Below are 26,756 nucleotides of genomic sequence, written 5' to 3' on the forward strand. Positions count from 1 at the left end.
GCGGCGGCGTGCGCGAGCGGGCGGTGCGTGGCCTCGGCGGAGCCCGCGTCCGGCGGCGGGGTCCTCGGCCCGGCCCGGCCCGGCCCGCCCGCCGCTGCCGCCGCCATGCTGGTGCCCGTGTTCACGCTGAAGCTCAACCACAAGATCCTGCCCCGCATGGTGGCGCTGGGCCGGTACGACGGGACGCACCCCTGCCTGGCGGCCGCCACGCAGGCGGGCAAGGTAACGGGGCGGTGCGGCCCGCCATCCCGCCCGCCTCCCCTCAGGGGGCTGGGCCGCGCCCGGGCGGGGCGGGGGACTCCGTGCGCCCGCCGAGCTGAGGGGAAAAGGCCCTTCTTGGGGGCCGGCGGCCGCCGGGGCCTGTCCTGGCTGTGCTGCCGCGGCGCCCCTCCGGGGCCCAGGCGGGCGCTCTCGGGCCGGCAGGCCCCGCGCTCCTCGGCCGCGGGGTCACAGACGCGGCGCTCGGAGGGGGCCTGCGACGTTGCGGAGGTCGCAGCGGCTCTCGGGGGTTTTGGCTCTGCTGAGCCGCTCAGGTGCCGCGCTGATGTCTGCGGCAGAAAACCGCGTTAACGCCTGCCGGCTTGCCTGCCTGCCGGCTTGCCTGCCTCCCGTTGTGAAAGCCCTGCGAGGGAGAGGGGGCTTGCTCGCTTCTCCTCTGTCTGTAGGCCGAGAGCAATGGAGGAGGCGCTGGAGCTGTCTGCAGGCCTGGGGACGTGACGCTTGAAGCTCTGCTTTGTGGCAACAGGGAGTTTGCAAAAAATTAATAGCTGGTAACCCAAGTCGCCAAGGAAACTTTCCCATTTTCTAGCGGACAATGGGATTTTTTCAAGCCGTGGGTTTTATCGTACCGTTCTCAGTTACAGCGGTGAGCGGTAGCACTGTTACAGACTGAGGTCGGTGCTGGTAAAGGAAATGGTGCTAAGGTTTCTGTAGGTAATGCAAAGACTGCCTTGTGGGAACAGAAGGCATTGTGTGCCCTCTGTTTGAGTTTGAAATACAAACAAAAGAGGCTTAAATACAACTGAACTAATAAACAAAACGTAGGTTGAAGCATAAACCCACAGAGGCATTTAGGTTGCTGTAAATACAAACGTGGTTCATCTGTGATGTTTCCCAGCATTGTTATTAATTTTATGTTGGAGCCTTTAGGAACTGCATAGAACAAGGGCTTGTCTGAGAGACAGACTGCACAGCCATAAAGCCAAGGCTATTAAGCATAATATCCTGTGATCCCCTGATTCTGCTCCAGACAATTACAGTGACTGAATATTGGTCAGTGAGAATAAAAGCTTATTTATCACAGGCCCCTTTTTAATAAATTAACCATGTTCACCTACAGATGGAGGTTACAGATAAGTACCAGGTAAATTGCCCTAAATGTTTGGGGATTTTTGGTAGCACTGTTACCAGCTGGATATAATTTGTTTAGTTTGTTGTTGCTCCCTTTGGTTTGCTTTTTTCACCTTGCTCTGATGACTGGTCGGTTGCCATTTTCAGAAACAAACAGAACAATGGTAGCACAACTCCGCTGGCCAGAGCAGGGTTTTTCCTGCCGTTTCCCTTTTTTGCTGTAGTTTAAAACTAAAGAATAACTGTCAGAAACAGTATTGTCAGCAAAAACCCCAGTCTTTTGTCCTCACTTTGGTTGAGTGAATGCCCTTCTTCCCCATCGCAGTTATTATCGAAACAGTAGTCTTTAATGATGGTATACAAACACATGCTTGGTGCTAATATTTATATCTTTGTTTCTACAGGTTTTTATTCATAATCCTCATGCCCGAGGGCAGAGAACAAGCACAAACCGAATGGTGCAAAGTAACCAAGATTCGGACATTTCTCTTCTCAACATTAATCAAGGGATCACTTGTCTAGCTTCGGGAGTGCTGAACCCTCAGCTTGGTTATGACTGTCTGCTGGTTGGAACACAGACTAATTTATTGGCTTACGATGTATATAACAACTCAGATTTGTTTTACAGAGAGGCAAGTTAATTTAACTGTCTGCTTTTTTTAGTGTCTTCATTGTTTTATTTTTCTTTCCATTCTAAAGATGACAGTTTTTACATTACTTTGTCAATTAATTATGTCAATTAATTATCCTTGCATTAGTTATATTACTGTATTCAGAACATTTTGCCTTTAGAATATCTGGAATATAGGAATGTGATGTATGTCTGTGTATGCACATGCGAGAGCAAATTTTCATAATACGTCACACATCACCTAGCAAGACAAAATTTAAAACATCTAATAGGCATTCGGAGCTCAGCTAAACTGATAGTGATAATGTTGGAAGCTCTTTTTTTGATTTGTGTACTCCGGTGTCTCATTGTCTGCCGTTTCTCTTACCTTTAATGTTTCCCTGTAGGTTTCAGATGGAGCCAATGCAATAGTTCTTGGAAAGCTGGGAGATATTTCATCTCCACTTGCTATTATTGGTGGAAACTGTGCCCTGCAGGGCTTTGATTATGAAGGAAATGACCTTTTCTGGACAGTAAGGCTACGCATAATGCTTTTGATGTTATTACAAGATTCTTTCAATGGCACTAATTCCTCTTGATTTTTTTTTTTTATTATGATAAATATTAATTTGGTTGTTGATCTTTCTTAATTTATCTCAGACCTTAAACTGTATTTTGGACATGTATTCAGTGCACTCAGATGTTGCTTGAATGTTAACTATGTCAATCGTTCTGTTGCAATTGAGATCATAAAAATAGTTCAGCTTCTGACAGCTATCATCAGTATTGAGGACTGTCTTTCTCATTTTAGGTTACCGGAGACAACGTTTGTTCATTAGCACTGTGTGACTTTGATGGTGATGGCAAAAATGAGGTTTGTAACCGTTTACATGCAAATTCAGCTCTTTTCATGGTCTTGTAGTGAAATGATAATAAAAAACCATGGGTTATCAAATATGACTGACACACATTACCAGTTAAAGCGATCCCTGCGTGGAAGTTGTCCCTTTTTCATACGTCGGCCCGGCAAAGACATGCATAAATGCTCAGCCCGTGTACAGGGAGCAGCACTGGTCTCTGGCACTCCTCAGAGCGTGTAAAACCAGGCATGTCTGGAGTCTTCACAGCGTTACTGCCTGGCTTTGGTGAATCAATTGCTAGCTGTAATGGAAAACATCTCTCATTTTTCTGAACTACACCAGGAGAAATACAATGAAATGCATGTGATCATCAGTTGCAAGGCATCTATTTCAGTGGTATTTCTTGAATGTGGTTATAAATACTTTTTTAAATTTCAGAGAAACAACTTGCAAGATCTTACATGTAAGAGTGAGCTCTTAAAAAGCTGTGCTGTGAAGAGCTTCACTTACGATTGGTAAAATCAAGAAATCTGTCTTCACATCCAGTCCTCCTGTTTCTTCATAGTGACATGGGGAAATGAAATATTCCTTGCTTTTCTGATTTAAAATGAAGATAACTTGTAACAAGCATCTTGCTGATAAGATGTGAGACAACCAATAGGAAACAGCTGCCATTCTGATCATGCAGGCTGCAAGGGATGGATGAAGTCGTGAATTTGAATGGCATTCTCTGTTGTAAATGTTCTTCCATCCCGAATGAATTGAAGAATCATGCTTATAAGTATGAATCTTCAAGAAAAGTAATGGCTTCCTAGTATACGTCACGTGCAAGTAAATACGATGCTAAATCACCATGCTTTCAATTTTAATCATAATTACTTAAGCTTTTCTGTTTAGTTCCCAAAAAAATCCTTGTTTGGAATTTTACTTGGACTATGTAATGTTTATTGTGACATGTAAAAGGCCTCTACACCTCTTATGTGTTTTTTATAAATACTGAACTGATACAGACCTGTGCTTGATTGGGATCTTCAGGAAATGAAAAAATCTCAGGTTTTCCAATCAATTTCTACACAGCTTCTCTTAGGGTGTGTTTTTTTTAATGTGCTGAGAGGTGGTTATAGAAAGTGGAGACAGTGTATAAAGATTCAGAAACCAGGAAACTGATCTATGGCACTAATTGTAAATGTTTTGCTCTTGTGCTTCTAAATGGTTTTTTGGTTTTGCTATTGTTTCCTGCTTGAAAAAGGTTCATTCTCAGCAGTTGGTGTAATCTGATGCTACTTTGAGCTAAGCAGAGTTGGATGCATTATCCAACTAACTTACCCTGCCAGTTAGCCCGAAATGCATTTGCTGAGATTTTTTTTAGGGTGCTTTTTAATCTTAATTATGTAGGTGGTTTTTTTTTTATTTGTGGCTTTTGTTTAAAATTGAAGTTCTGAGAAAATGCACAGAAAGATCTTTTTAAATTGTTTATCACTTTGTGTCTTATCTGATAAATGGGTGTGCTACCTTCATTTCCATTCTTCCTGCCCCAGTAAAAACATGTCTACATTTAAAATTGACTGATTTTAAAACTGCATGAATACACTTCTGTCATTTAGTAGCTAACAAAACTAATTTGTTGTAATCACTGTCTTCCTCAGGATTTTAGATGGATACAGGTTACTTTCTCCCATCTTGCCAAAGACTTGGGAGGAAAAACTTTTGCCTTGCTTTTTCAAATTCCAATTCAGTGGAATGAAAGTCACTGAGGTGGATGAGTTGAATCAAACTGAATGAAAAAACATCTAGGCACCTCTGGGAAATGCAGCATCACCAGTAATTGTTTCAAGATTCTGTGCTTTTAGCTGGTCACTTTTTGCTGGTAGTTGGGACTTGTCAAGAAATCTGTACCTCTTACGTATGTTGTTTCTTGTAAATTATTTCAATAGCTACAGTAAGCTTAGCTTGGTGTAATTTAGTTTGTCATAATTTGAAGCATCTTTACTTGGGAAGAAAAAAAGCCTTTAATCTTTTTAAAAATCCAACTTTGATATGGATTTGTGTCTAGTCTGCCAAGTAAAGATGGAAGAGTCATTGGTTCCAGTGGGGGAAGGTACTACCAGGTTTTAAACTTTCATTTAAAATTCTGTTTGTCACTGATTTCATGGGTGTCTTTATGGGCAAGGCACTAAGCAGATCTGTTCCTTGGTTTCTCAATTTGCAAAATAGAAGCCGTGACTTGTCACCATCTTTAGAAAGTGCTTTTCCATGGGGCTCCTTTTCAGTTAATACCTTCTACCTGCTCAACTAAGAAACAGGAAAAGAACTAAGATGTAAGAAACGATAAGGAATGAGAATCCAGAAGACCCAATTCAGTGCTGATATCCTATTTGTATAATCATTTAAATCAAGTGAAAGCTCGTTTTACCCATGCTTTGCAGTAGTCGCAGCCGCCATTTAGCTTGCAGGAGCAGCGATGGTTTGATACTTGGATTCATTCGTTTTGAGTTTTTTTTAAATGAGGGATGTTCAGTGCTAAGCAATGATTTTTTTTTTTTTTTTTTCCCCCAGCTGTTTCCTCACAGGCTAGTAACTGGGAGTCGCTGTTTCTCTCAACCCATGTAGTACAAGTCAGAACTGAGTTGCAGGTCTCCTGCTCCAACACAGGCAACGTAGTATTTTTGATGTGTATAATTGCAGTTATGAATTATAACACAATCTTTTACGGTAAAAAAAAAAGTGTAGCCCTGATGTTCCAAAGTATCTTTTCTCATTCCTATCCCAGATATTTCACTACGCTTTTGTAGAGTCTAGCTTGACAAAAAAAGGTATAACTAATACTCGGTCAACGGGAGACTTCTGAAATCTTGTCTTGACAGAGGGTGCCTTTTGTTCCCCTGGCAACTTTTCACACAGCTGTTAATACTTCTTCATTGCTGGACTTGGAATATTTAATTGCCCTCTGGTTCCTGGAGTATGTCCTTTTTATTTCCTTAGCTTGAATAGCTATTTTTAAGGTAGAATTTATTTTTTTCTAGCTTCTTGTTGGCTCTGAAGATTTTGACATCCGGGTGTTTAAAGAAGATGAGATCGTGGCAGAAATGTCAGAGACGGAGGTAAATTACTTCTAGCTAATGTTTATTATAATTGCTGATGGAGCTGAAAGTATTGTGTACTGTAAAGCTTCTCCGGTTACTCTGGTTCAAATTTATTGTGTAGTTAAATAGTTACTTAACTGTTTGGCACAGTATCTCTTCTGCTAGAGCTGCAAAAGTTAGAGTTTAATAATGTCTTTCATTATGCACAGGGTTTTTTGCTTTGTTTATTTACAAACCTTTCGCCAGGCTGAGAAAAGTAACTATTGTTTGACTGAAAGTCAGGGCCCTGTCCAAAGGTGATTAAGGTGATTGCTGGATTGTGATTGAAGCTCTTGGTGCCTTCTGAGCAAAAGAATCTCTTCCCCAGTTTTCCTCAAATGCGTTGGCACAATCACGATGAAGTAACTTGCCCCTGTGTGTATCCAGACAGTGCACGGCAGGGTAGAAGGGGGTTGCCCAGGCAAAACGGGAGGTTTGTATTGCAGTTGGAGTTACACACTGGCTGTATAAACAGAGCTGCATCTTTGCAGCGCCTAAAGTAAAATATGGGGCAGATAGGTTTTCAGAGGGATTACTAAAAGGTGTGGGAGTTGCTTTTTAACTTAAGAACTGAGAGATCCCCACTGTTAACTTTTGGTTGTTTGGAAGGGAGAAAAATACCATTATCATTGCATTTAGGAGTTTTCTTAGCCTTCTCGTCACCCTTCTGGGCCCAGGGTAGAGTAAGGACACACTACAGACCTTTGTCCTTGAAGATCTGAGGTCTCCCCACTGCCCAAGTTGGGTCTAAAAGGCTTAGTTACTATTAAACCACTTACAAAGAGCTGTAAAAGGCAAATCCGGGCAGTGTTCTAGGAAGGGAAGCTGTTGCTATAGCTGGAATTAGAACTGGGCCTGTAATACCTTCTGCTGTTTGTACAGTAACCAGTCTAGAGTCATGTTGTGATTTCTAGTTAAAGGGAAGCTAAACGTCCATCACTCTCTTGTATGATTTATGTCCAGATGCACAGTAGAATTGTTTTAAATTCACACCTGCAGGGTCTTTAGAGGCCTGTTAGAATCCTACTGTTCTAATTTAAAAGGGCGCAGCTGCACCTAAACCTTTCCTTTAAGAAGGTAGATTCAGGGAACAGTGGCTTTATACATTGTGCTTTTGGAAAGTTTTGGACGACCTGAATAGTTTGCATTTTCTGTGTTTAATCACTTACTTTGGTGAAACTGAAACTGTAGTGATTGTTGTGATTCTTGAATTTATAAAGGGACAGTCAGGTATTAAAGGGAGTATTGCTGCCTTTGTGAGTTTGTGACTGTTGCTGGGGTCTTCTGTTTTTACTGGGCGCTCGCAATTTAGAGAGTATTGTTACTTGCGAAGGCCTTTGGAGAAGATCTGTCAGATGGAAGGGTAAAGGGTTTGGAAACCATGTTTTATGGTAAAAAAAATCAAGGAGCAGTCAGCTGAGTTTAAGAAATTTGTGAAGGATTTAATTTAAAGTCGTCTCCTGTGCTACACTGTACAGAAGACCAGACAGACGACTGCAATTGTTCCTCCTGACATTAAAATCTCTAGTCTTAGCGTGTGGAAAAACCTGCATTTCCAAGCACTGAGAGCCTTAGCTCAATGAAGAATTGTAAGTTAATGGGTCTTAAAAGGAGTGAGAAACAGGCTGCGTTGTGACTCTTGGGTCTTTCCCCGGAGCTGTTGCTTATTATGGTAATACCTAGCCTGGTGTTCTAATTGTGTTCCAGAAAAAGTCCAGCTGTGGGAGCTGTTAATTTTTATCTCGCTCATCTTGGGCAAAGATTTTGTACCAAAAATATCTCTAGGGCTTTCCCAACCCCCCATGTAATGTTGAACTCCTTAACATCCTCAGCTGCTGAAGCTTTAAGGAATGTTGTGTGTTTGGAGTAGGTTCTCAGTGATAATATGTTAGCACTGATGACCACAGGAATCCTATGGACAGTTGTGTTGCTGCTTGTGGTAGGAAATACTTGGTCAAAGTACACAGTTTGAGGGCAATTCTGCAATCTTTGCTGAAGTGTATCTTAGCGCTGGCAATGCAGCTTGTGTGAAGAAATCCTACAAGACCTTTGGTGATTTCAAACTGATTTTTAAAAGTAGTTACTTCAGTATTTAATGCTTCCTACAATAGACTTGCCTACCATTTAAGTAGTGTACAGTTCATATGATATAGACATTGTATGGTCTGTTCTCTGTTACCTGAAGATGCAGAAGTTTTCACTCCTGTATCCTCTCTCTCCCTTGTTTCCCCCCACAAGACTATTACTGCACTTAGCCCCATGTACGGCAGTCGGTTTGGCTATGCTCTCTCTAATGGGACGGTCGGAGTTTACGACAAGACAGCCCGCTACTGGAGGATCAAGGTTAGTCCGATGTTAGAATATCCATCATCACTGAAAGTTGGAAAGCTGCTGGGAGATTGGGTCCCTAATCTCAGGTCGTTCTGATGTTATCCTGACTCCTTAGATGAACTTGAAATTTCCTGCTGTGCATAGCACTTAATGTAATTTTTTTCTTACAAAATCTACCTATTTTTATAGATACATGTGAAACTAATACCATGTCAGTTCCTTCAGTGCTTTTGGGACTGTTGGTGATGGCTTAAACAACACTGATTCAACGGTACAACTAGGGATGCTTCAGCTTTGCAGGGTCGCTTAAGTAACAAAGATGCAACAGAGAAATTTGTGTTCACTGTTAGAAAATGCCTCTGGCTGTATTTGTTGAATCAATAAACCGTTTTTCAGAGACTGAATTAATCTTGCATTGTCTATGTTCGAAGTTAATTTTCACATCAAGAGCAATTTGCTGCTGCAGCAAATCATGTTGTCAAGATCCTTTCCTGATGCTCATTTTAATATTCTTAATATAACACGGATTAGAACAGTCTATGTAATAGTAATAAGTGAAAGGACTCCTTGGGAGGCGGCAGGAAGAGGCCAATGGCTTTCCTCAGTGGTCTCATTTTATGACAATGTTGAAGCCCTGATTTTTTTTTTTCTTCCCTCTAGGGAATTTGGCTTTTTACACTTTGTTTTTGTGAGTTCTAATCATCTGCTTGGATGAAAATGTATTTAAAGGAAAGATCAGGTCCTTTGAGAGCAGTGGATTAGATTTGTAATGCAGGGGCTAAGATTTCAGGGATGTGTGTGACCTTACAGATAATGATGCTCAAACTTCCTGTTAAGAGACATTTTTCTATTCCTTTCTGTAAACTCTGCAGTCTCATACTCCAGTGTCTTACATGTGTCAAGCATGTGCAATTTCGAAAACGTACCCAAGCTTAATTTGTTCTTTGTTTTCTGTCCACAGTCTAAAAACCACGCAATGAGCATACATGCGTTTGACCTGAACTCTGATGGTGTGTGTGAGTTGATCACTGGCTGGTCCAACGGAAAGGTGAGTTTATACAGAGGGGGAATGAGGAGCTGTAAATCTGGAAGCTGTGTTTGAACAAGGCTGTTAAATTGTTTGAAAGCCAAAAAATTAAAAAGACTGTTGAAAACCGCGTGCTAAAGAACTATTGCAGTAAACCTAGTTCGGCTGCTGACTCCTGTGCCAAGTGCAAGATCACAGAAGAGCGGCTTCCTCTGCTTAGCTCAGAGTCAATTGCTAAGGAGTGGTAAGTTGTTTCCATGGTAGCGGAGATCATGTGCCACATCCTAGAGCTCTTGAGTGTCTCTCTTCAGCTGTGTCTTGAGCACATGCTAATAATCCTCTGCGACGTTTCCTGAATGTTCTCGGACTACAGGGAAGACAAAGCGGTTATGTAACAGGAGAGCAGCGTCAGTCTTGACTATGGCAGGATTAATCAAGCATTATTTAATTTTGTGTAAAAGCGTTCTATACAGCTCATTCCTAGTCTCTTAAGCCTGTTGCTTGGTATTCCCCTTTGCCAGAAATGACTGTTCTAGCTTCCAAATCTCTCCTGGATGCAGCTTGCCAGGTTTTTTTGTAAAGCTATGCTTTTTTCTTCACACCTCTCATTACTCTCATTAGCCTGGGGGAATTTAATTAATTTCATATCAAGCTGGCAGTCTAGAGCCCAGGTATGTCGTAACTTATGTTGGATTAGGTGTATAACATTGTTAAAGAGAGAACATCTCCTTGCTTTACTCCTTTTTCTGTTCTTTTTCACTGGCAGTCTCTACCCTGCTTCTTGGTCTGAAACAGTCCCTAGCTCCTAGAAAGAGTAGTGCTGGGTCCCGTGCTTTGGAAAAGACACCGCACGGAACTGAGTCTCCCTCGCCGTTCTTCTCCAATGGAAGATAATTAAAGGTTGTGGTATTTGTGTATAAAAATAATTCACCACATAAGGGCTGCAGCTAAGAAGAGAGATTGTAAATACTGCATTAAGGTTCAGTCCCATCGTTGCTGCATTCACGTGTGCATAACCTTCCCGGTGCAGACTTGCAGTCCCCTTCTTCCCTTCCTCTTCTTTGTAAGTTAGGGAAGCATCTCTAAAGAGCAGTTCCTTCTAGCTGAGTCTAGAGGTCATTTCTTGATGGTGGTTTTTTCACGTGTGGTGGTCTGATCAGCAGAGCTGCCAGTTCACCTGCAGTTCCTTGAGCGGAGCTGTCTTTGGTTAACAGCTCGGAGTACGGCATGTCATATATTTTGGAGTTAGCTTTTCTGTTCATGCTGTGCCTTGGAACTCTCTGTTGTTCCAGGTTGATGCACGCAGTGACCGAACTGGGGAGGTCATCTTTAAGGACAACTTTGCTTCCTCAATTGCAGGAGTGGTGGAGGGGGATTACAGAATGGATGGGAGCACCCAGTTAATCTGCTGTTCAGTTGACGGTGAAGGTAAGAGCGTTGTTCAAGATATTAATTTATTACACAATAATATCAGGCACATCACATCATCTCAGATTAGCTAAACATCGTTTCGGTTCCATAGGCATTTTTGTGTGCCAAATTTTCTTCGCTTTATGCCAAGTTAAGGGAATTTTGAGTTACGTTCTGTGCACACAGGATTTTGAATATTGCCTTCTCTGCGATAATCAGCGTGTGTTTCATTATGATTCAAGAAGGCATCAAAATTCATTTGCCTAACGGAAGAAGTCCCATCCTAATAATGCAAAGATAACTATATTCAGTACAGACCGTGGTTCTTCAGGCAACGTTATGATAGATGAATGTATAGGAAATCTTTTTTCCTATATGTGATAATTCTTTGGTCGCTTTACAGCAGGTAAAGGTGTTCAGAGAGCTAAGAGTGTGTGTGTTTTGGTTTTCTTCTAAAGACGGATAGTTTTTACATTAGAAATTTTAGATGTTAGCAGTCCTTTGTTTGCTGGAAAATGCTATCCTGAGACTGGACTGGTGAATTTATCCCACTCTGCATTCAAGAATGGTTACTTGCGTTCAACCTGGTTAAATGTGAGTGGAAACAAATACGATCACAGATTATTTAAATAAGCTCAGCATGAATTTACAGGGATGGCTCCAGGAAAGACACCGGTGTGATTATCCGACTGCTTGGCGTCACTGGCCTGAGACAAGCAGGTCTGGCACAACCCATTTGGAACAAAAGCCTGTCCTTGTTAAATAGCACAGTGTTTTGCTGTCTGTCTTAATCACAGGCTGTGGGGTTGCGCTGCGCTTGAGCTTCAGCATATAAACCTTTTTCCCAAGCTTACAGGAGGGGAACATTGTACACAGTTCTGAGGATATCTTGTCCCAGCAGAGCTGAGTAGGTTAATAACACTGAACATGATCACGCTTTTCTGATGGGTACATAATAAACAAACTTTGGCACAATGGGGATCCCTTTTGGCTGGAGCTTTCAGGCATTATTAAATAGTAATAGCCCTGTTGTTGGGGTTATATGGACAATGCATTCTCGTAGTCCTTGTCATTAGAGTTCTGTTTAGGGCCAGCATCCTTCCACATGAGGCGTTCTTCTGTGTTCCAGTGTATTTTCTGTCTTGCTCTCATTTTAAATGAATGATTTACTCAGAAATAATAAAGCGGGTCCTTTCGTCGGAGGACAGTGTGCATGCTAAATGCTTTTCAAGTTCCCTGCAACTTTTTACTGGGGTTACATAGTCAGGCAGCATATTCTTCACAGGTACAAGATTTTTGTCCCTGGCTTTCGTTGTCAGCTGCAACCAGAGCACACAGCCCTAGAGCAAAATGGAAGTTTATAGCAAGCGTCTTTGTCTCATCATCTGTTCAGCTCTTCCGTCTCCACGGGCAGTTGGAGATATTTCCGTAACTCTGTGCTCCACTGGGCTACTGGGAAACAGGTCTTACCCCTTGAAGTGAAGTATCCCTTGATTTGGGGAAAAACTACTGTGGGTAAATCTTGTTTACTGGCTGATTGACAGTGACTTACAGTCACCTCCAGACAGAGTAACAACTCCTCTGACCAGCTCTAGAAATCCAGGAACACACTTTATTAATTTTGCATAATTGCAAACTTGCCTAAGCACCTGAAACAATGATTGCAGTGGGAATCCTCTCGCAAAAGGACCGGGTGCTGCACTTGTCTGGTCAGGTGAAGACAGCTTAAAGACAGGTTGGAAATTCACCTTTTTTTCTTTTTTTAAATGTGCAGTTCTCTTATCCTGATCGCCAGGAAAGTCAAAGCCTCTGTGGGTGTAAATCAATGCTCAGGTTTTCAGCTGAATTGTACCAGCTGAAGATCAGAATCAGTATCTGCTGCTGAGGTGGTGCAAGAGGGTCTTGTTACAGAAACTAAAGTTTTGGGGAGGCTGTGAAAGGCTTTGGCTATGTTTTGTTTCTGTACAGTCCGAGGCTATCTGCCAGGAGGTGAGGAGATGAAAGGAAACCTAATGGATACAAGTGCTGAGCAGGATCTGATCCGAGAACTTAGTCAAAAGAAACAAAATCTGCTGCTGGAATTAAAAAATTATGAGGAAAATGCAAAGGTACTACTTCAACAATGTGTACGGCTAAAACACACCTTTCTGTTGCTTTAAATCTGGAGTAATGTGGGAAGCGGTCATAGGGCAGTCCAGACAAGTCAGAGCTGTAACCTGCTAGGATGCAGCGAGATTGTCTGCTGGGGATTCCTGCTTCTGCATCTGGCTTGCTCCTTGTGCAAGTTCAGAACTTGCTTTTGGTATTTTAATAAGTAACATTTTCCTTGCTCTTTCGTCTTGCCAGAGCAGTTGTGTTTGGAGCTGGATTCTGTTCAGCCCGGTGCTTTGGCTTATGACTGCAAATTGTAATTTTCAATGCATGAACCAACTCGGGGGTCAGAGGGGATTATTTGAGAGGATCAGGTGAATGGGAGCACTGCCAGGGTGTAGGAAGCACGCTTGTGGCTTGATGGTGGAGGTGCAGAAGTAAAGAGCTTCAAAAAATAGTCTGAGGAAAGAGGGGACTCATATTTGAACAGTAAATGACCACCATAACAAAAGCATGGAATTATATAAGCTTGTGCTTAAAATTGAATATATGTTAAGTGCTTTTCTGAATAAAGGTTTGGGTACAGAGCTGAGCTCCACTGACAGTAAAGCACTTGAACAAATTGTAGCACAGGTGTCCATAGCTCCATGCCTAATCCAGCCGCTGTTCATAGCAATGTGAAGTGTCGGGGAATTGCTGTAGCACAACCTTCTCCTGCAAGAAAAAAGAACTGACTTATGTGTATGTTTTCTAGGTTGCTTGAATGAAAATCTTGAAATTCTGATACTGAAGGGTATGTGTTTTGCAACAGGCTGAACTGAATGCTCAACTGAAGGAAGCTGATGGGCAGAGAGGTGTGATTCCAGCAAATACCCAACTCCAGACAGCCCTCTCGGTTCATCTGGGCTCTGACAGCCAGTCTGCCCATGTGGAGCTGTCTATTTCCACCACAAATGGTGAGTGGTAACCTGCAACCATTGACATTCATTTCATGTAAATTCATGCAAATGTTTAGTTATATTTAGCTGATGATTTGCCTGTCTCTCCTTTATTGTCTGTAATTTCCCCTTTGTGGTCGCTTTCCTTTCACAGAGTTTTGAATCAAGCTGTGTTCCTTTGATGGGTCTCAGGGGAGAGATGGAATTTGTTTCCTGTTATGTGTTATTTTCCAAGGCAATTAACATTTAACTTGGATGAAATGAGTCTTGGTGATCCCCGCAATGCTCCTTGTGTTGACTCTAAACATTAACCTACAGCTGTGTTAGTGAGGGTGTTGCAAGAATGCAGCTGGACCTCAGCTGGCTTTTATGCAAAACTGGAACTATGCCAAGGTAGCGAATTCACCTAGCACCAGGCGTGCTGAGGATGCGGTCAGCTCCAGATGTGGTAGTGCTGGTCATCTGGGATATTTTAACAATTCAGAGGAGGGGTGTAAAGAGTTGGCTGTGCTTAATTCTGAAAAGAGTGGTGGTTTGTTGCCAGAGGACAGCTGTTAATTTAGGTACTGCTTTTTCTTCCTGTTGCTAAGACACAATCATCCGTGCTGTGCTGATCTTTGCTGAGGGCATATTTGAAGGAGAGAGCCACGTGGTACATCCCAGTCTCCAGAACCTCTCTGGTTGTGTTCGTGTTCCCCTTACTCCACCCAAAGATGTCCCTGTGGATTTGCACATCAAAGCCTTTGTGGGTTACAGGAACAGGTGAGTTTTGTGTTGTGATCTCTGCTGGTCTCCAGAGCCAACTGTGTGACCAGGAAACAGCAATGATGTGGCTTCATGCTTGTCCCGTGGGAAGTGCACCGTTAATTCCCTGGTGCCCCACTTCTCTGTGTTACTGGAAGGAGAGCTGGAATGCTTTCTTAAAAACTCTTGCACCTGTGATGCTGAGCTCTTCTCCAGACAAAGTCTAAATGCTCTGGAGTCCCTGGGACCTGCTGTGCTCTGGCTCTGCCTTCAGGGGAACACTGAGCATTTCTTGTCCAGGAGATCCCTTGCAGTGGGTCTCTGGAGGGAGCCGGCAGAGGTAGAGGCTGTATCCAGGCTGCCTGCTCCAGGAGGCCGCCTCTCCCGGCCCTGAATGGTGGCTGCTCTGGACGCAGCACCTGAGCAGGCCTGGAGGCACAGTGGCGTCTTTCAAGCTACGAAGTAACCCTGGACCCATTTGTCTTCAGGGCAAGTAGAAAGTAGCATATGCCTGATTTCAAGACAACTCTTTTCCAGTTTCCCATATACACACACGTCTCTTCATATATGCTTGACACTAACTTTCTCCCTGCTCCCTGAACAGGGAGGCGTATTTTGAGAGCTAGCCAACCACTGCAGAAAGAATGTATGGGACTGAATTCCCTTTTTTTTCTCTATTTGTCATTATTGCTTTTAATAAGACTTCACTGAACCTGTAAAGAAAATATTCAATCACATAGTAAGATCTTAAACGTGTTAGCCTAGAGAATATATTTCATTGGAAGGATTATGGAAAACGTAAGCAGTAGGGAGGGATCATTCAACCTTGTGATGGGATAAGCCTGGAATTTCCAAGTTCCAGTGTTTTTTCTGGGAAATGGTGAGCAGCTGATTACATAGCTGGAAGCTGCCGATGTCAGTAGCCAGCTCAAGAAGGACAGGAACCGTTGCAATAGGTGAATCCCTAGTATGTTAGTAACTGTCTCTATTTTTCCTTTGGATTGCTTCCAGCACACAGTTCCATGTATTTGAGTTGACAAGACAGCTTCCCCGCTTCTCCATGTATGCCCTGAGCAGCCCGGACTCGGCCACAGAGCCGCTGAGCTTTGTTAACTGTACAACGAACGAGAGGCCGCAAAGGGTGAGTTTCTGCTCTGCTTCCTACTCCCGGTCCTGCGTACAGATACTGCAGGTGGAGAGTTTGCAATTAGCTTGAGATTGCCGAGACCAAAGGAAAAATGATGCAGTGAACTGCACTGCTGGCCTTTGGAGTCTGTGTATTACAACTTGACTTTTTTTCCTTCTTTAAAAGATACCTCAACTGAGGCATTCCCTGCTTCAGGAATTCCTGCAGCTGCAGGAACTAATGACCTGAGAACATGAGGCGTTTCAGATACTAAATTGTTTGCTGTGTGGCAGTTGATGGAATGCCAGTAGCAGGAGCCCTATAGCGAGTGATGAATTTTGTAAACGGGCAGAGAACAGGAAAAAGGCAGTACAGTGCCCAGGTAATGGCTCAGTTTCACAACAGATGAGCAGCAGTGCTGTAGCTTTGGTTCTAAAAGATCTGAATTGTGGGATGGCAGTAATTAGAGCTGGTCATTTCCCTCATAACTGTAGGGTTCTGCCATATTTACATGACCTTTACTGCCTTAAATGGCCGAGGCAAAAACCAAGAAGAAATGAAAATTTCCTTTAAATTCTTGCGGTAGAACCAAGCCTTGCTTCCCAGCCTTCTCCGGTCTCCAGGCCTGGACTTTTGTTTTGACTTGGGCTGTGATCTTTGGTTGTTGGATTTGATTTTGTTACAAATATTCAGCTTTGGAGCAGGGAGTCAACTGCCCCCATTCTAACAAGTTCATGATGTGGGTTTAGGGGATAGAATTTAGTAAATGAAATTTCCACGGTACCCTGACCAGAGAGCCCTGGTGCCCATTGCATGCAGGGACGTTGCGTGGTTCTCCAGGCTTTCCACACAGGTGATGGCTGATGCTCTTCACTTTATTTTTGCAAGGTGGTTATGTGGCTGAATCAGAGCTTCTTGCTACCAGAGGATGCAGAGTTTCAGAGCGCTCCCTTTCAGGTTTGCTTCACTTCCCTTCGTAATGCAGGACAGCTCTGCATCAAAATCAAGCCCGGCGGCGAAGTGAGTACCTTCATGGACAAGGGGAACACCCGTTTAATTATACTCCAGTGAAACTTAAGGGTGGTGCCAACATGAGGAAGTAAAAACGAAGCAGGATTGAACAGGCAGAGGAAGCCCTCATGTTTTAGGGATGTTTTTAGAAACTTCTGGGTCTGTTTACTGTTAGTGGGTAAAATTCTAGAGCCAGGTAATGAAGAAAACTGCTTAGCCTACAGATCTGTAGGAAGGTATTTGTTCCCACACAGAGTGGTTTCAGGGAGCCATAATTTGAGGCACAAAGGCTGCCTGTAACTCTTTCACTGGTCCTGGATGCACAGATGCCTCTTTACCCCAGGCCTGAATCAAAGCCCCTTTGAAATCACTGTCTCCTTATCTACTTAAAGCTGTAGAGCTTGCTCATGCAACAATTTTGTCTCCTGATAGAATGAACTGCTTTGGGCCTGAGTAACTGTTGGAGAGGCAGTCCTGCTGGGCAATTCCGGGGGATGTTTTGGCATGGAAGAGTGCTGAAGTGCCTTCTTTCCTTTCTGACAGATTGCCATCAACACGGATGATATTGATCTGGCCGGTGACATTATCCAGTCAATGGCCGCCTTTCTGGCCATTGAAGATTTGCAGGTGGAAGCAGATTTCCCTGCATATTTTGAGGAGCTGCGGAAAGTGTTGGTCAAGGTGAGGAGGCATTGGGCATTTCTAAATTGTCAGCTAAGCAGTCACTGGGGGCATTTGTATGACAGGATCTCTAAATTGCTTTGTCTTCTTCGTGGATATCAGCCAGTGATGGCTCGCTATATATTCTGTGCAAAGACAATGGGACACCCTCAACTTTCTGTTATTCTTTGTTCTGTGGAACAGGCCCTCGCTCCCCAGCAGTTGATTGTTCAGAATAATGTAAATATGTTGCCTTGGAGATTGAGCTGTGGGTTTGGGTCAGGGAGTAAGGTCTGTATCTCGGCCTGATCACTCCCTTCTGGGGGACAGGGTACCGCTCTGGCAGCCGCGGGGTGAGGGGAAGGAGAATGGTCCCAGGGATGCTGGTAGGTTAAGTTGGGATGTTATTTCCTGTTACGCTGGGCCAAGGTTTAGCTTAAACAATTACCTGTATGCCCAGAGTGCCGGGGGCCCTTTCTCATGACTGTGTGCCTTGGACAGGTGGACGAACACCACGCGGTGAATCAGAGGCTCACTGCCGACATGGCTGAACACTCCAACCTCATCCGCAGCATGCTGGTTCAGGCGGAAGACGCGCGACTCCTGGGAGACATGTGAGCAACTGCTGCTTAGCTTGTGTGTTTTGGGTTTAGAACAGCCAGTCTTTGTTTTTCTTTGTTTTTCAGGCAGAAAAGAGCACAAAAAACCACTTGCGTGATAAAGAGGTTGCCTAGTTACAACTCTTGATGTAGAATTGGTACCTTTGCTGGTCCCACTGTGAGCTCTCCTTGAGCCTTGTCTTGTTCTTTCAGTGGAAAACCAGCCTGGGGAAGACAAAAGGGCAGAGGTAGGGGCTTAGCATGGAGCAGGTGGGGTGGATCAACCTCAAGATGGTGAGGTAATTAGAAGAGATACAGCAAGGGAAGAAGATGATAAAAGCTGTCCGTGGTGTGTGAACTCTTGAGAACACCAAGAAAGAAATTTTAGGTGTCAGTCCTTTCGCTCTGACTGCTGTGTTCTCCTGCTGATGTCCTATCTTTTCTGTCAAGAGCAGCAGTAAAGAGGTCTGAGCTAACACAGGGCAGCGTCACTTTCACTGGGGAAAGTGGCATCTCCTCTTTGGGTTGCCGGATAAAAAAACTGCAAAAATAGACCCTTTTTTTTCAATAAAATAATGAGTATAACCAACATGTCTAGACAAGTCTGTTGTCTTGTAGCTGAAAGACATGCGGGTAACCATGGTAGCCATCACCATGTATTGCTGCACCTTTCTACTGACAAACCAGGAATGACGCTCTTGTCCCCAGAGATGCAAATAACTGGACTGATTGTTCCCCCAGGAAAAACATGAAGGCACGGTACATCGAGCTGTATGATCTTAACAGAGATTTAATAAATCAATACAAAATTCGTTGCAACAACCACACGGAGCTGTTGAATAACCTGAAAGCTGTGAATCAGGCAATCCAGAGGGCTGGGCGGTTACGTGGTAAGTGTGTGTCTTTGGAGGGAACGGGGAGTCTTGGACCCCACTGAGGCGGGTAACGTTTCAGAGGCCACCTGGGTTAGTTAAGTGACTTCAGGATTTTTGGCCTGAAGCTAAATGAGTAGAAGTAATCTTTCATAGCCAATCGCCTGTGACATCAGTCATAGCCAATTGCCTGTGACAGTGAACTGTGAGTGTCCAATATCATCTGGGATCACCGTTTTAGAAAGAACAGTTCAAAGCAGTGGTATAGAAATCGCTAGTTTTGTTGAACACAATTTAAAAAACATTTTTAAAGCAATGTTTCAGTTCTTGATTTATAATTCTGCTTTAAAAAAAAAGCTACCAACTTAAGCAAGGCTGTTTATCTATATTATTAGTTCTGTAGGTCTTTGAGGAAGGAGGTATTTTTTGTGTGTTTATAGCATTCCCCTTCAACAAGCCCTTTAAGCTCTACTATAATGACACTGCAGAAAATTCTTCTTTAAAGAAAGGATTTTATTTACGTATTAGAAAAAAGCTGGCACTTCACTGTGTGTTTGAAAATATTTGAAAGAAACCGCTAAATTTTGAGACTAGACCTAATAAGTATTTTTACCAGTTTCTTACTCAGTAACTAAGTGTTCTTTCTTTTCCTTTTTTTCTCTTTACAGTTGGCAAACCGAAAACACAAGTGATCAGTGCTTGTCGGGACGCAATAAGAAGCAACAACTTTAACATGCTGTTCAGGATAATGTGTGTGGGAACAGCCTCTTCCTAAAACGACGGGAGGAGCAGCAGCTGCACAGAGGCAGTGTTTCCACGCAGCGGGCAGATAACGGACCAGTAATGACAAGCGGTTAATTCAGTCCCCTACTCCACTGTACGGTGAAGTAATTGCAAAGGTAGCATTTTAGTTAAGCCATCGGGCAATAAATATTATTACGCAGGCCAAAGGACAGCAAGCTTCGTGAAGAAAGCGTCAGAGTTTAAGTGCAGATGTGATATTTATGCAAGATGGAGGTATAACCTTGGAACAGTTATTTTTCTTACATTAACTTATTTATGTATTTTAATATATTTTGTAGTTAAGGCATCGGCCTTTTCCATTAAAACATAGACTGGTTTGACTGCTTTTGGTCTGATTTAGTTGGGGAGATGCGTACGGTTAAGTTTATTTGTTGTAAAAAAAAAAAACACTTTTCTGGTTTTGCAGCGTAGTCTCTGTGCGCACCAAGCACTTAAAGTCTCTGTGTCGGAGAATCCCGGGTTTCATTGCAGGGATGTGCTGCTTTCTAGGTAACTGCAATTCGGTGCACTAGAAGCACCAAAGGGATAACATCTCCTTGCTGGCTTTTAAGCCAGAAGATCTTTGAAAGCCGTCCAGCTCTGCGATCCACGCAGGTAGGAAGCAGTCTGTTTCATATCCGACACTCTCCCCACACCTGGATTGCAGGAAGTTTTGCTTCCAGCTACTGGTACCGTGGTGCCGCTGTTGGAAAAAACGGCAGGTACTGAGGTGGACAAGGGCGCATTTCAGGAACAACAAACACAAACTACACACCCAAGCTGGTGCATACTTATGAAGAGCTGGCAGTGCTTAATAGGATCAAAAGAAGAAGGTATTGAAAAATCTCTTGGCTCCTGGCTCAAACCTGTTTATTAATTGTGGGATTTCTTAGAATTGGATTAAAATATTACAGTAAGGCTGTATCTTAGATCTAAAGATATTTTAGAACCTTTGCCAAAGCAAATTTATTCTAGAAGCTAAAAATATCGTGCGCGGGATGGAGGTTGGGCCCCAGTGCTCCTAGCTCCCGTGCCATTCATCGCATTACCACTGCGTGGATCGGTGTTCGCAGCGGGGAGGAGGCGGTCCGCCTCTGTGCAGCGAAGTTCTTGGGTAGCTTGTCGGGGCTGTCAGTATTCGCATCCTGTAACTGGTCTGTCTCTTACTTGCCACTACTGAACTAAAGCCAGCAGCCCACCATTCGTTACAGAGCAACTGGTGAGCTGCAACCAGTTGGTTGGGGAACGTAGTTCTTGCAATATTTTAATCCCCAAAATGGCCTCTTGCCGCTGCTTCGGTCCCTTCAGTACGGAGAACTGCGCTGCCAAAAGCAGAGATCTCTGTCACTTCAGATCTGCAGCGGGAGCTCATTTGAATCCTTTTAAGAACCTGGTCGTTAGTCAAATCCAGCTCTTTGGTAAAAGGGGTGGTGAGCCACCCATGCTGTTCTAAGCAAGCGAGCTTTAAGACTTGATTATGGAACAGTCTCCTGGCATAAGTGCTGGGCTTTCTGCCACCTGCTGTACCTGTTCCCACTGTTTCAACCTCCTTTTGTTCTTCACGTTCAAAATCCTAACGCTTGCTTACTTATGTTTACGTAGTCCGTTCAATGATAAGAGAGTGGCTCTGATCAGAAAGCAGCTTTCCCATCAGCCTGATTTTCAGGGCTACACAGCAGGCACTTCCAGTCCCAGCTCTGTTTTGCTCTTGGCAGCGAGGTCAGTCCTTCGGTCACAGTCCAGGCCTCTGATAAGGCTCATTTCCCCTGGCTAAGTTTCTGACAACAAATTTGTCATCTATTTTCCCGTAAAAACAACTTTTATCTTTGCCAAATGTAAAATCCACGTCCCGTAAGCTGAAGTGATACCGGGTTCGCAGTTGCCTGTTGAAATAAAGCAGCCCTTGGCTGGCGCGCAGCAGCCAGCTGACGCAAGCTGAACCTGCACCAGGAGATCAGTGGAAACAGTCCCCGCTGGTACGATTCAGCCCAGGACTAAGGCCTAGCGATCCTGTTCTCGGGTACGGGAGGGAACTGGTCACAGCAGGTTAAGCTGCTGGTCAAGGACAGAATAACCTCTGAAACCACACTAGTAGAGCTGCGTGTTGCTAAAAATTCACGGGCTTAGATGGCACCACGCCTCGGTACGTGTGCTGGGGATTGGGTCTAGACCTCGGTCCTGCCCCGCTGGGGCACTTCAGTTTGGGCTGGAGCCCTCCTCCTTCAGCCCTTCGCTGCCTGGGAAACACACTGCAGGAGTACGCTGCTGGATCAGCGCCCGCTGAAGAGGGATCTGTGTAACAGGGATTGTCAACGTCCTAGTTCAAGTTCCAGTTTGGAGTTTAAAAAAAAACAAAACAAAACAAAACAAAACAATTGGAACTGACCCCTGACAACAGGTTATCTGATCTTAGCCCCCGTTTCTCAAGTCCTGTGGTTTGCTGCTCATCTTACTTAATACTAATTCACTGAATACCCGATGTCAGAACTTCTTTGCCTGCATGTTTATCAATGCTGAAACCATGCCTTTAGTCTGGTCTACAGCCAAACTGTTTTACCTTGCTCCATATTGAATTGTTCCTTTTTTAGCTACTTGGCAAACTGATAACCACCAAATCCCGAAAGATTTGTTGTGAAGCATTTGCGTAACTCAGCACTTCAGTAACTGAAAGCTGCCGGTACCCTGCAGCAGATGCCAGGCTTTGGAGGTGCAGCCAGCTGGTGGGAAACGTGCGTCCCCGTACAGCCGAGCTGATCGACGGCTGCGCGAGGCCATCTTGCCTGGTATGACGTTTCTGTTCTCTCTCGCTCACGCTCCATAACTCCGTTCACTTACTGTTCTCGATCCTATTTTTCTATATTGTCCTGCTTACTCATTTTGTGGGTATGTATATATTTCATATGCCTTTCCATAACGATCAGAGTACTTTGCAAGCAGCCATGCCTAATTGTAAATTCAGATTTGTATCCAGCAAGAGCAGCTATAGAGAGGGCTCCCATTATCGGCGCAGCCTAAACGAAGACCCCTCTCCCCCAGTAGCTCATGTCATTTGAAATTTCGGCGAGCGGAGTCTCCCCTGTACCTGCAGCGCCAGCCATGCGTGGGGCTGCCTTTGGCTTTCGGGACTGAACAGGAAGGGCAGGAGAGCAGAGACGTGTTGATTTTTAAATCTTTGAATGCTAGCTGCAAATTTGGCTTCTTAAATTACTTCATCTCGGTCACCGGAGGCAGAAGGGTGGTTCCGTGTGCGATCAGATAGATAGGGGCTTGCTCAAGTAGAGGCTGGTATGCCCTCTAGTGTATTGTTTGTTATTAAAAAGCAGCAAGCTTCAGAGAGCCCAGCTTCTTCCCAGTCTTCTGGGAGGCTGTTCCAAGATCTACCAAGCACACTCTTAGGTTGGCAATGCAGTAGAATAAGTAACTTTGTTTTGTTAATTAACTTACTCCCAACTTTGCCTAGCTGACTATGCTGTGAATAGCTGTGGTGTCTGTCACCTTTGTTTGAAACGACCCAAACAATTTTGCTTTTTCTTTTCTTTTCTTTGGCACCTCCACTACTTGTCTCTTTCTACTGGAGCAGCTCAGAGTAAGAACTTCTTTCTCCCCAAGAATAGCTGCTGCCCAGGAAGGCAACAGAGTGCCTCAGAAACCAGCGATTCACACAGAAGGGAGTCCTGTCCTGACTTCAGGATTTGTTTCTAGCTTCATCCCCTTGTCTTTGTAAGTAGCATAAAACAGTAGCAAAGGAAAATTAAAACGAAGCAAGAAAGTCTTGGCAGTGCACGGAGAAGCTAGCTTGGGGAGACAAGTCAGAATATGAACAAGGTAGCGTAGATCTCGCAATAGCAGCTTGGAGCAACCACGTTCCAGCTGTTCTCCCTGCCCAGCGGTGCAGGAGGGAAAGGCTAGAACCGAGCAACTGCTCGTAGTCCAGGACCGGACTGACTCTGAAACTATACGCTCCAGCGCATCAGGCTCTGAACGGCTGTGTTCTCCCCTTGCTCTGGCACCAGCGGGGCATGAGACGCCTTTCATTTTAGAAGCAATGGCAGCAGCTTCATGCTTCAGTGGTTCCTTTTTCAAACCTTGTGTGTTGGGATCCCAGGTGAAGGTTGTTGCTCCTGCATCTTCATGAAGGCATGCCCGAGGGACGTCCTGCTGCGGCGCTTAGAGGGGCGCAGCGTACCCGCGTGCCCACGCAGCCAGCCTTGCTTTGAGCTTACTGCTGCTCTGCGGCCAGCCGTGGTCTTGCACCGCTGCGCTGGTCCTCAACAGGCCTGGAACTGGAGAGGCAGCAGACTAATCCAAAGCTACCCTCTCCCAACCCAAGAGAGGCAGGAGGAAAAATAATGCGCACACGCTCTCCCCACCCAGCTCACTGCAAGCCCGTGGCCTGCACCTGTGCCTCTTCGTTGCCAAAAAGTAAAACTTTCAGGCAAGCACCTGCAGGCCGGCGCCGAGCCTCCACGGGGTGTTCTGCCTCCCGAAGCAACCGGCGCTGCTCTGCAACAGCACCTTTGGTGGGCTGCACGCCGCATCTGGCACAGTCCTGCTTGCAGCGACCGCGGGGCAGGCGAGCAGCGCGGAAAGTGTGTAGCGGGGGGAGGTACTGCACCAAGACCACCGCCCTTCTTGCAGTTTACCACAGGAGCTGCGGATCTGCTCCCTGGAAAGATCTGAGCTGATCTCCAGTGACAGAAGCCACGTTGCAGCTTTGCAGACCCCAAGACAAAGCTAATGCGGTGCGAGGCTATGCTGTTGGGGACCCTCCTACTGCCTGTGGATGACGAGCCAGGGAGAGGCGAGTTACCGCCTTCCTGCTGCCAGCCCACCTCCCCTGTTCTGGGGCCACAACCCTTTCACAGCTGAAGCACGGAGCCATCCACGTACCCACGCAAGTAGAGAAGGACGCAGGAGCGTTCTCTCGTCTGTTTAGCTTGTAAATTCTTTGGAGAAGGGGCAGCATCTGGGTCTGTCTGTGCAGCATTTAGCATAATAAAGTCCTGCTCCTTGTTACAGTGCCAAGTCCTTGTCAATGCCAGCAGCTTTACAGCCTCGCTGTCTTCCTTCCCAACTCCACAGAGTTGTGCAGCTGGAAAAACCTCATATTTCCCATGGCAGCTCCTTTATTTCTGCCTCTACAAACAGCGAACACAGTTAAGCCCCAGAAAATGTCTTGGGCATTTTGTAACAAAACTTGCCCAACCAGACTTTGAAGCATTTAGCTGACCCATTTCCTTTTTTTTTTTTTCTTTTTAATAAAATCAGTCATCAGCTTGGGGCAATGCACAGTTGTAATTTTCACCCTGACAGGTTAGAGATGCATCCCACCGTGCTATTTCCATGAGAGAAGAGCTGGAAAGCTGACAGAGTTGTGTGACGATGACCCCCTTCCACGTAGCATTAAAAGCAGTCGAGAGTGCGTGTTACAAAGCACTTGGGAGGAGACTGAATTTCCATTTGTACGGTTAATGAAGAAGTCGCCTGGACCCCACTTAGCAGGGAAGGGCCCGTACAGTGTGATGAAGCTGGCAGCAGCGACGTTTGTCTGGGCTTAGACAGGCCCCAGCTGAATGCCGGGGTAGAAACCTGCCCCCCGCCCACCACCACCACCCTTTTCTGTGTGACGGTCACGCTCTGCACCATCACTCGTAATAGACAAAGGAAAAATCCCAAAATCCCGTTCTGTTCGGATGCTTTTTCAGGCGTGCCAAGCTACGATGATTGATGTATTTTACAAACTTCATAGTTTCTTTGTCTCTATAAACTAAGGCCAAGCAGTTGTCCTCTGGATTCACTGTCAGCAGCTAGAAGGAATGAAAGTAAGGGAGGAAATGAGTTTCACAAAAATGGCTTTGGTATCATTCCTAGGAAGAAAGAAACAAAACCATTTCAAAAGCTAGCCAGAACAAAGGCCTGCTGCTGGAAAATGAACGACGTCACTATTTTCATTTTAATACCCCTCAACCTGCAGCATTTGTTAGAAAGGGGTTCTGGACTTCTTATGTCTGCTCAGCACTCTCACTAGTACCGATACTGAATGTGACCCTAGTAAACAGCACTTCCCTGGAAAAGCACCATCTCTGCTACAGCTTTGTGTCCCTCTGAGGCTTCCCAAATGCCACCAGGCGCAGGTGGTGTTAGGCACTGTCAGGGCCTGAGCCTTAAGCTGTACAGTGAACGCTAGCCTCCCAGAGCTGAAGCCAGAGCTACGCCCAAGAGCAGTAGGTAATTCAGGCAGGTGCGAGACCGAGCACCCTCAGGATTATGTTAGCATTACGACAAGGTGTAATTATGGCTCTCCACCCTCAACAATTTTATCTAATTTGCAGCTAGCAGCCAAGGTCCTTACCTCTTCATCTTCACCTTTTGCGATGTAGGAAGTAAAGCCACCATATTCTGGATCCCAGTCTTAAAACAGAAAAGAAAGATTCTTAGAAAGTTCGGCACTCCATACAGCCTTCCTGGAGATGCCGTTTTTCCACCCCACTCCCCACAGTTCCTGGACACAGGACGATCTCCAGTTTATCTCCTGCCAGTCTATTTTTTTTTTTTTTCAAATTAGAAACAACTTGAAGCTAATGTACCAGATTTGCCTTTTACCACAGACAGGCCATTTAAGGTTGCTTGGCGCTCTGCTCCTCACATGCAGAGCAGTTTTGCCTTAGCAGATATGCAAAGGCTTTCAGTATAATCACCGGCATGTGCCGGGTGGTTTCAGCCGTGCATTCTGGGCTCAGCTGGTCCAAAATGCTTAGGTTTAGATTTTTGTTTTCACCACTATCTAACTAGCGATCAACCTAAAATGCCTAGACATGCCTAAAGTAACTTTTGAAAACCTTGGGCTTTGTGAATTGGAGGTGCAGTGATAATTTTGATGAGAAAAGGGGCAAAATGGAAGACTTGTAGTGGGTATTCCGGCCACCCGACGCTCTGCCATGCCCAGAGCCGCTGCTGAGTAAGGGGAGTTGGGAGACGCGGCCTTTCCCTCTGCCCAGGCGCCACCTCCTGGCTCCAGCAGGAAAGGCCAAAGCTGATCCCAAGGCCACAACCCCAAATCCTTGTGTAAGGACTACTGAAACCAGGGCTGATGCAGGAGCAGGGACTAGCAAAAAGTCTGCAGAGCCCTTCTATGTAGGAAAAAGCAGGGAAATTTTGGCTACTGTAGCACTGCTGAGAATTCAGAAGTCCTTCCTTTATGCAAAACCTTGTAAGGAGAGTC

The 26,756-nt window shown here is 44.8% G+C and overlaps 2 protein-coding genes across 10 annotated transcripts in view; one reads left to right on the top strand and one right to left on the bottom strand.

Annotated features, from left to right (window-relative positions):
• Positions 1–24,789, top strand: BBS2 (Bardet-Biedl syndrome 2). Of its 9 annotated transcripts, none has more exons than XR_012675346.1 (19): positions 13–222; positions 1,755–1,982; positions 2,368–2,493; positions 2,772–2,834; positions 5,844–5,921; positions 8,181–8,285; positions 9,235–9,321; positions 10,593–10,728; positions 12,679–12,818; positions 13,613–13,757; positions 14,330–14,501; positions 15,495–15,624; positions 16,498–16,629; positions 17,164–17,301; positions 17,782–17,894; positions 18,621–18,769; positions 19,420–19,650; positions 19,962–20,367; positions 22,123–24,789. XR_012675346.1 is itself a non-coding variant. In XM_075161003.1 (18 exons), exons 3-18 carry the CDS (start codon positions 1,806–1,808, stop codon positions 19,524–19,526), a joined length of 1,998 nt encoding a protein of 665 aa, XP_075017104.1. In that variant the 5' UTR covers positions 15–222; positions 666–770; positions 1,755–1,805; the 3' UTR covers positions 19,527–19,875. The 9 variants fall into 9 exon arrangements, 5 of the variants coding, with proteins under 5 accessions (XP_075017102.1, XP_075017104.1, XP_075017106.1 ...); XR_012675347.1 differs by having other exon boundaries at positions 20,045–20,367; XR_012675348.1 differs by lacking the exon at positions 19,962–20,367.
• The window catches only part of OGFOD1 (2-oxoglutarate and iron dependent oxygenase domain containing 1), a 15,531-nt gene continuing 8,271 nt past the window's right edge, over positions 19,497–26,756 (bottom strand). Inside the window, exons 11-12 of the mRNA XM_075161219.1 lie at positions 25,887–25,945; positions 19,497–25,341 (exon numbers count right to left, since the gene is read on the bottom strand). Coding sequence (XP_075017320.1) covers positions 25,180–25,341; positions 25,887–25,945 — 221 coding nt within the window. The 3' untranslated portion in view covers positions 19,497–25,179. The remainder of the gene's footprint in view (positions 25,342–25,886; positions 25,946–26,756) is intronic.

This window comes from Calonectris borealis, chromosome 12, assembly GCF_964195595.1.
Source record: "Calonectris borealis chromosome 12, bCalBor7.hap1.2, whole genome shotgun sequence".
NCBI lineage: Eukaryota > Metazoa > Chordata > Aves > Procellariiformes > Procellariidae > Calonectris > Calonectris borealis.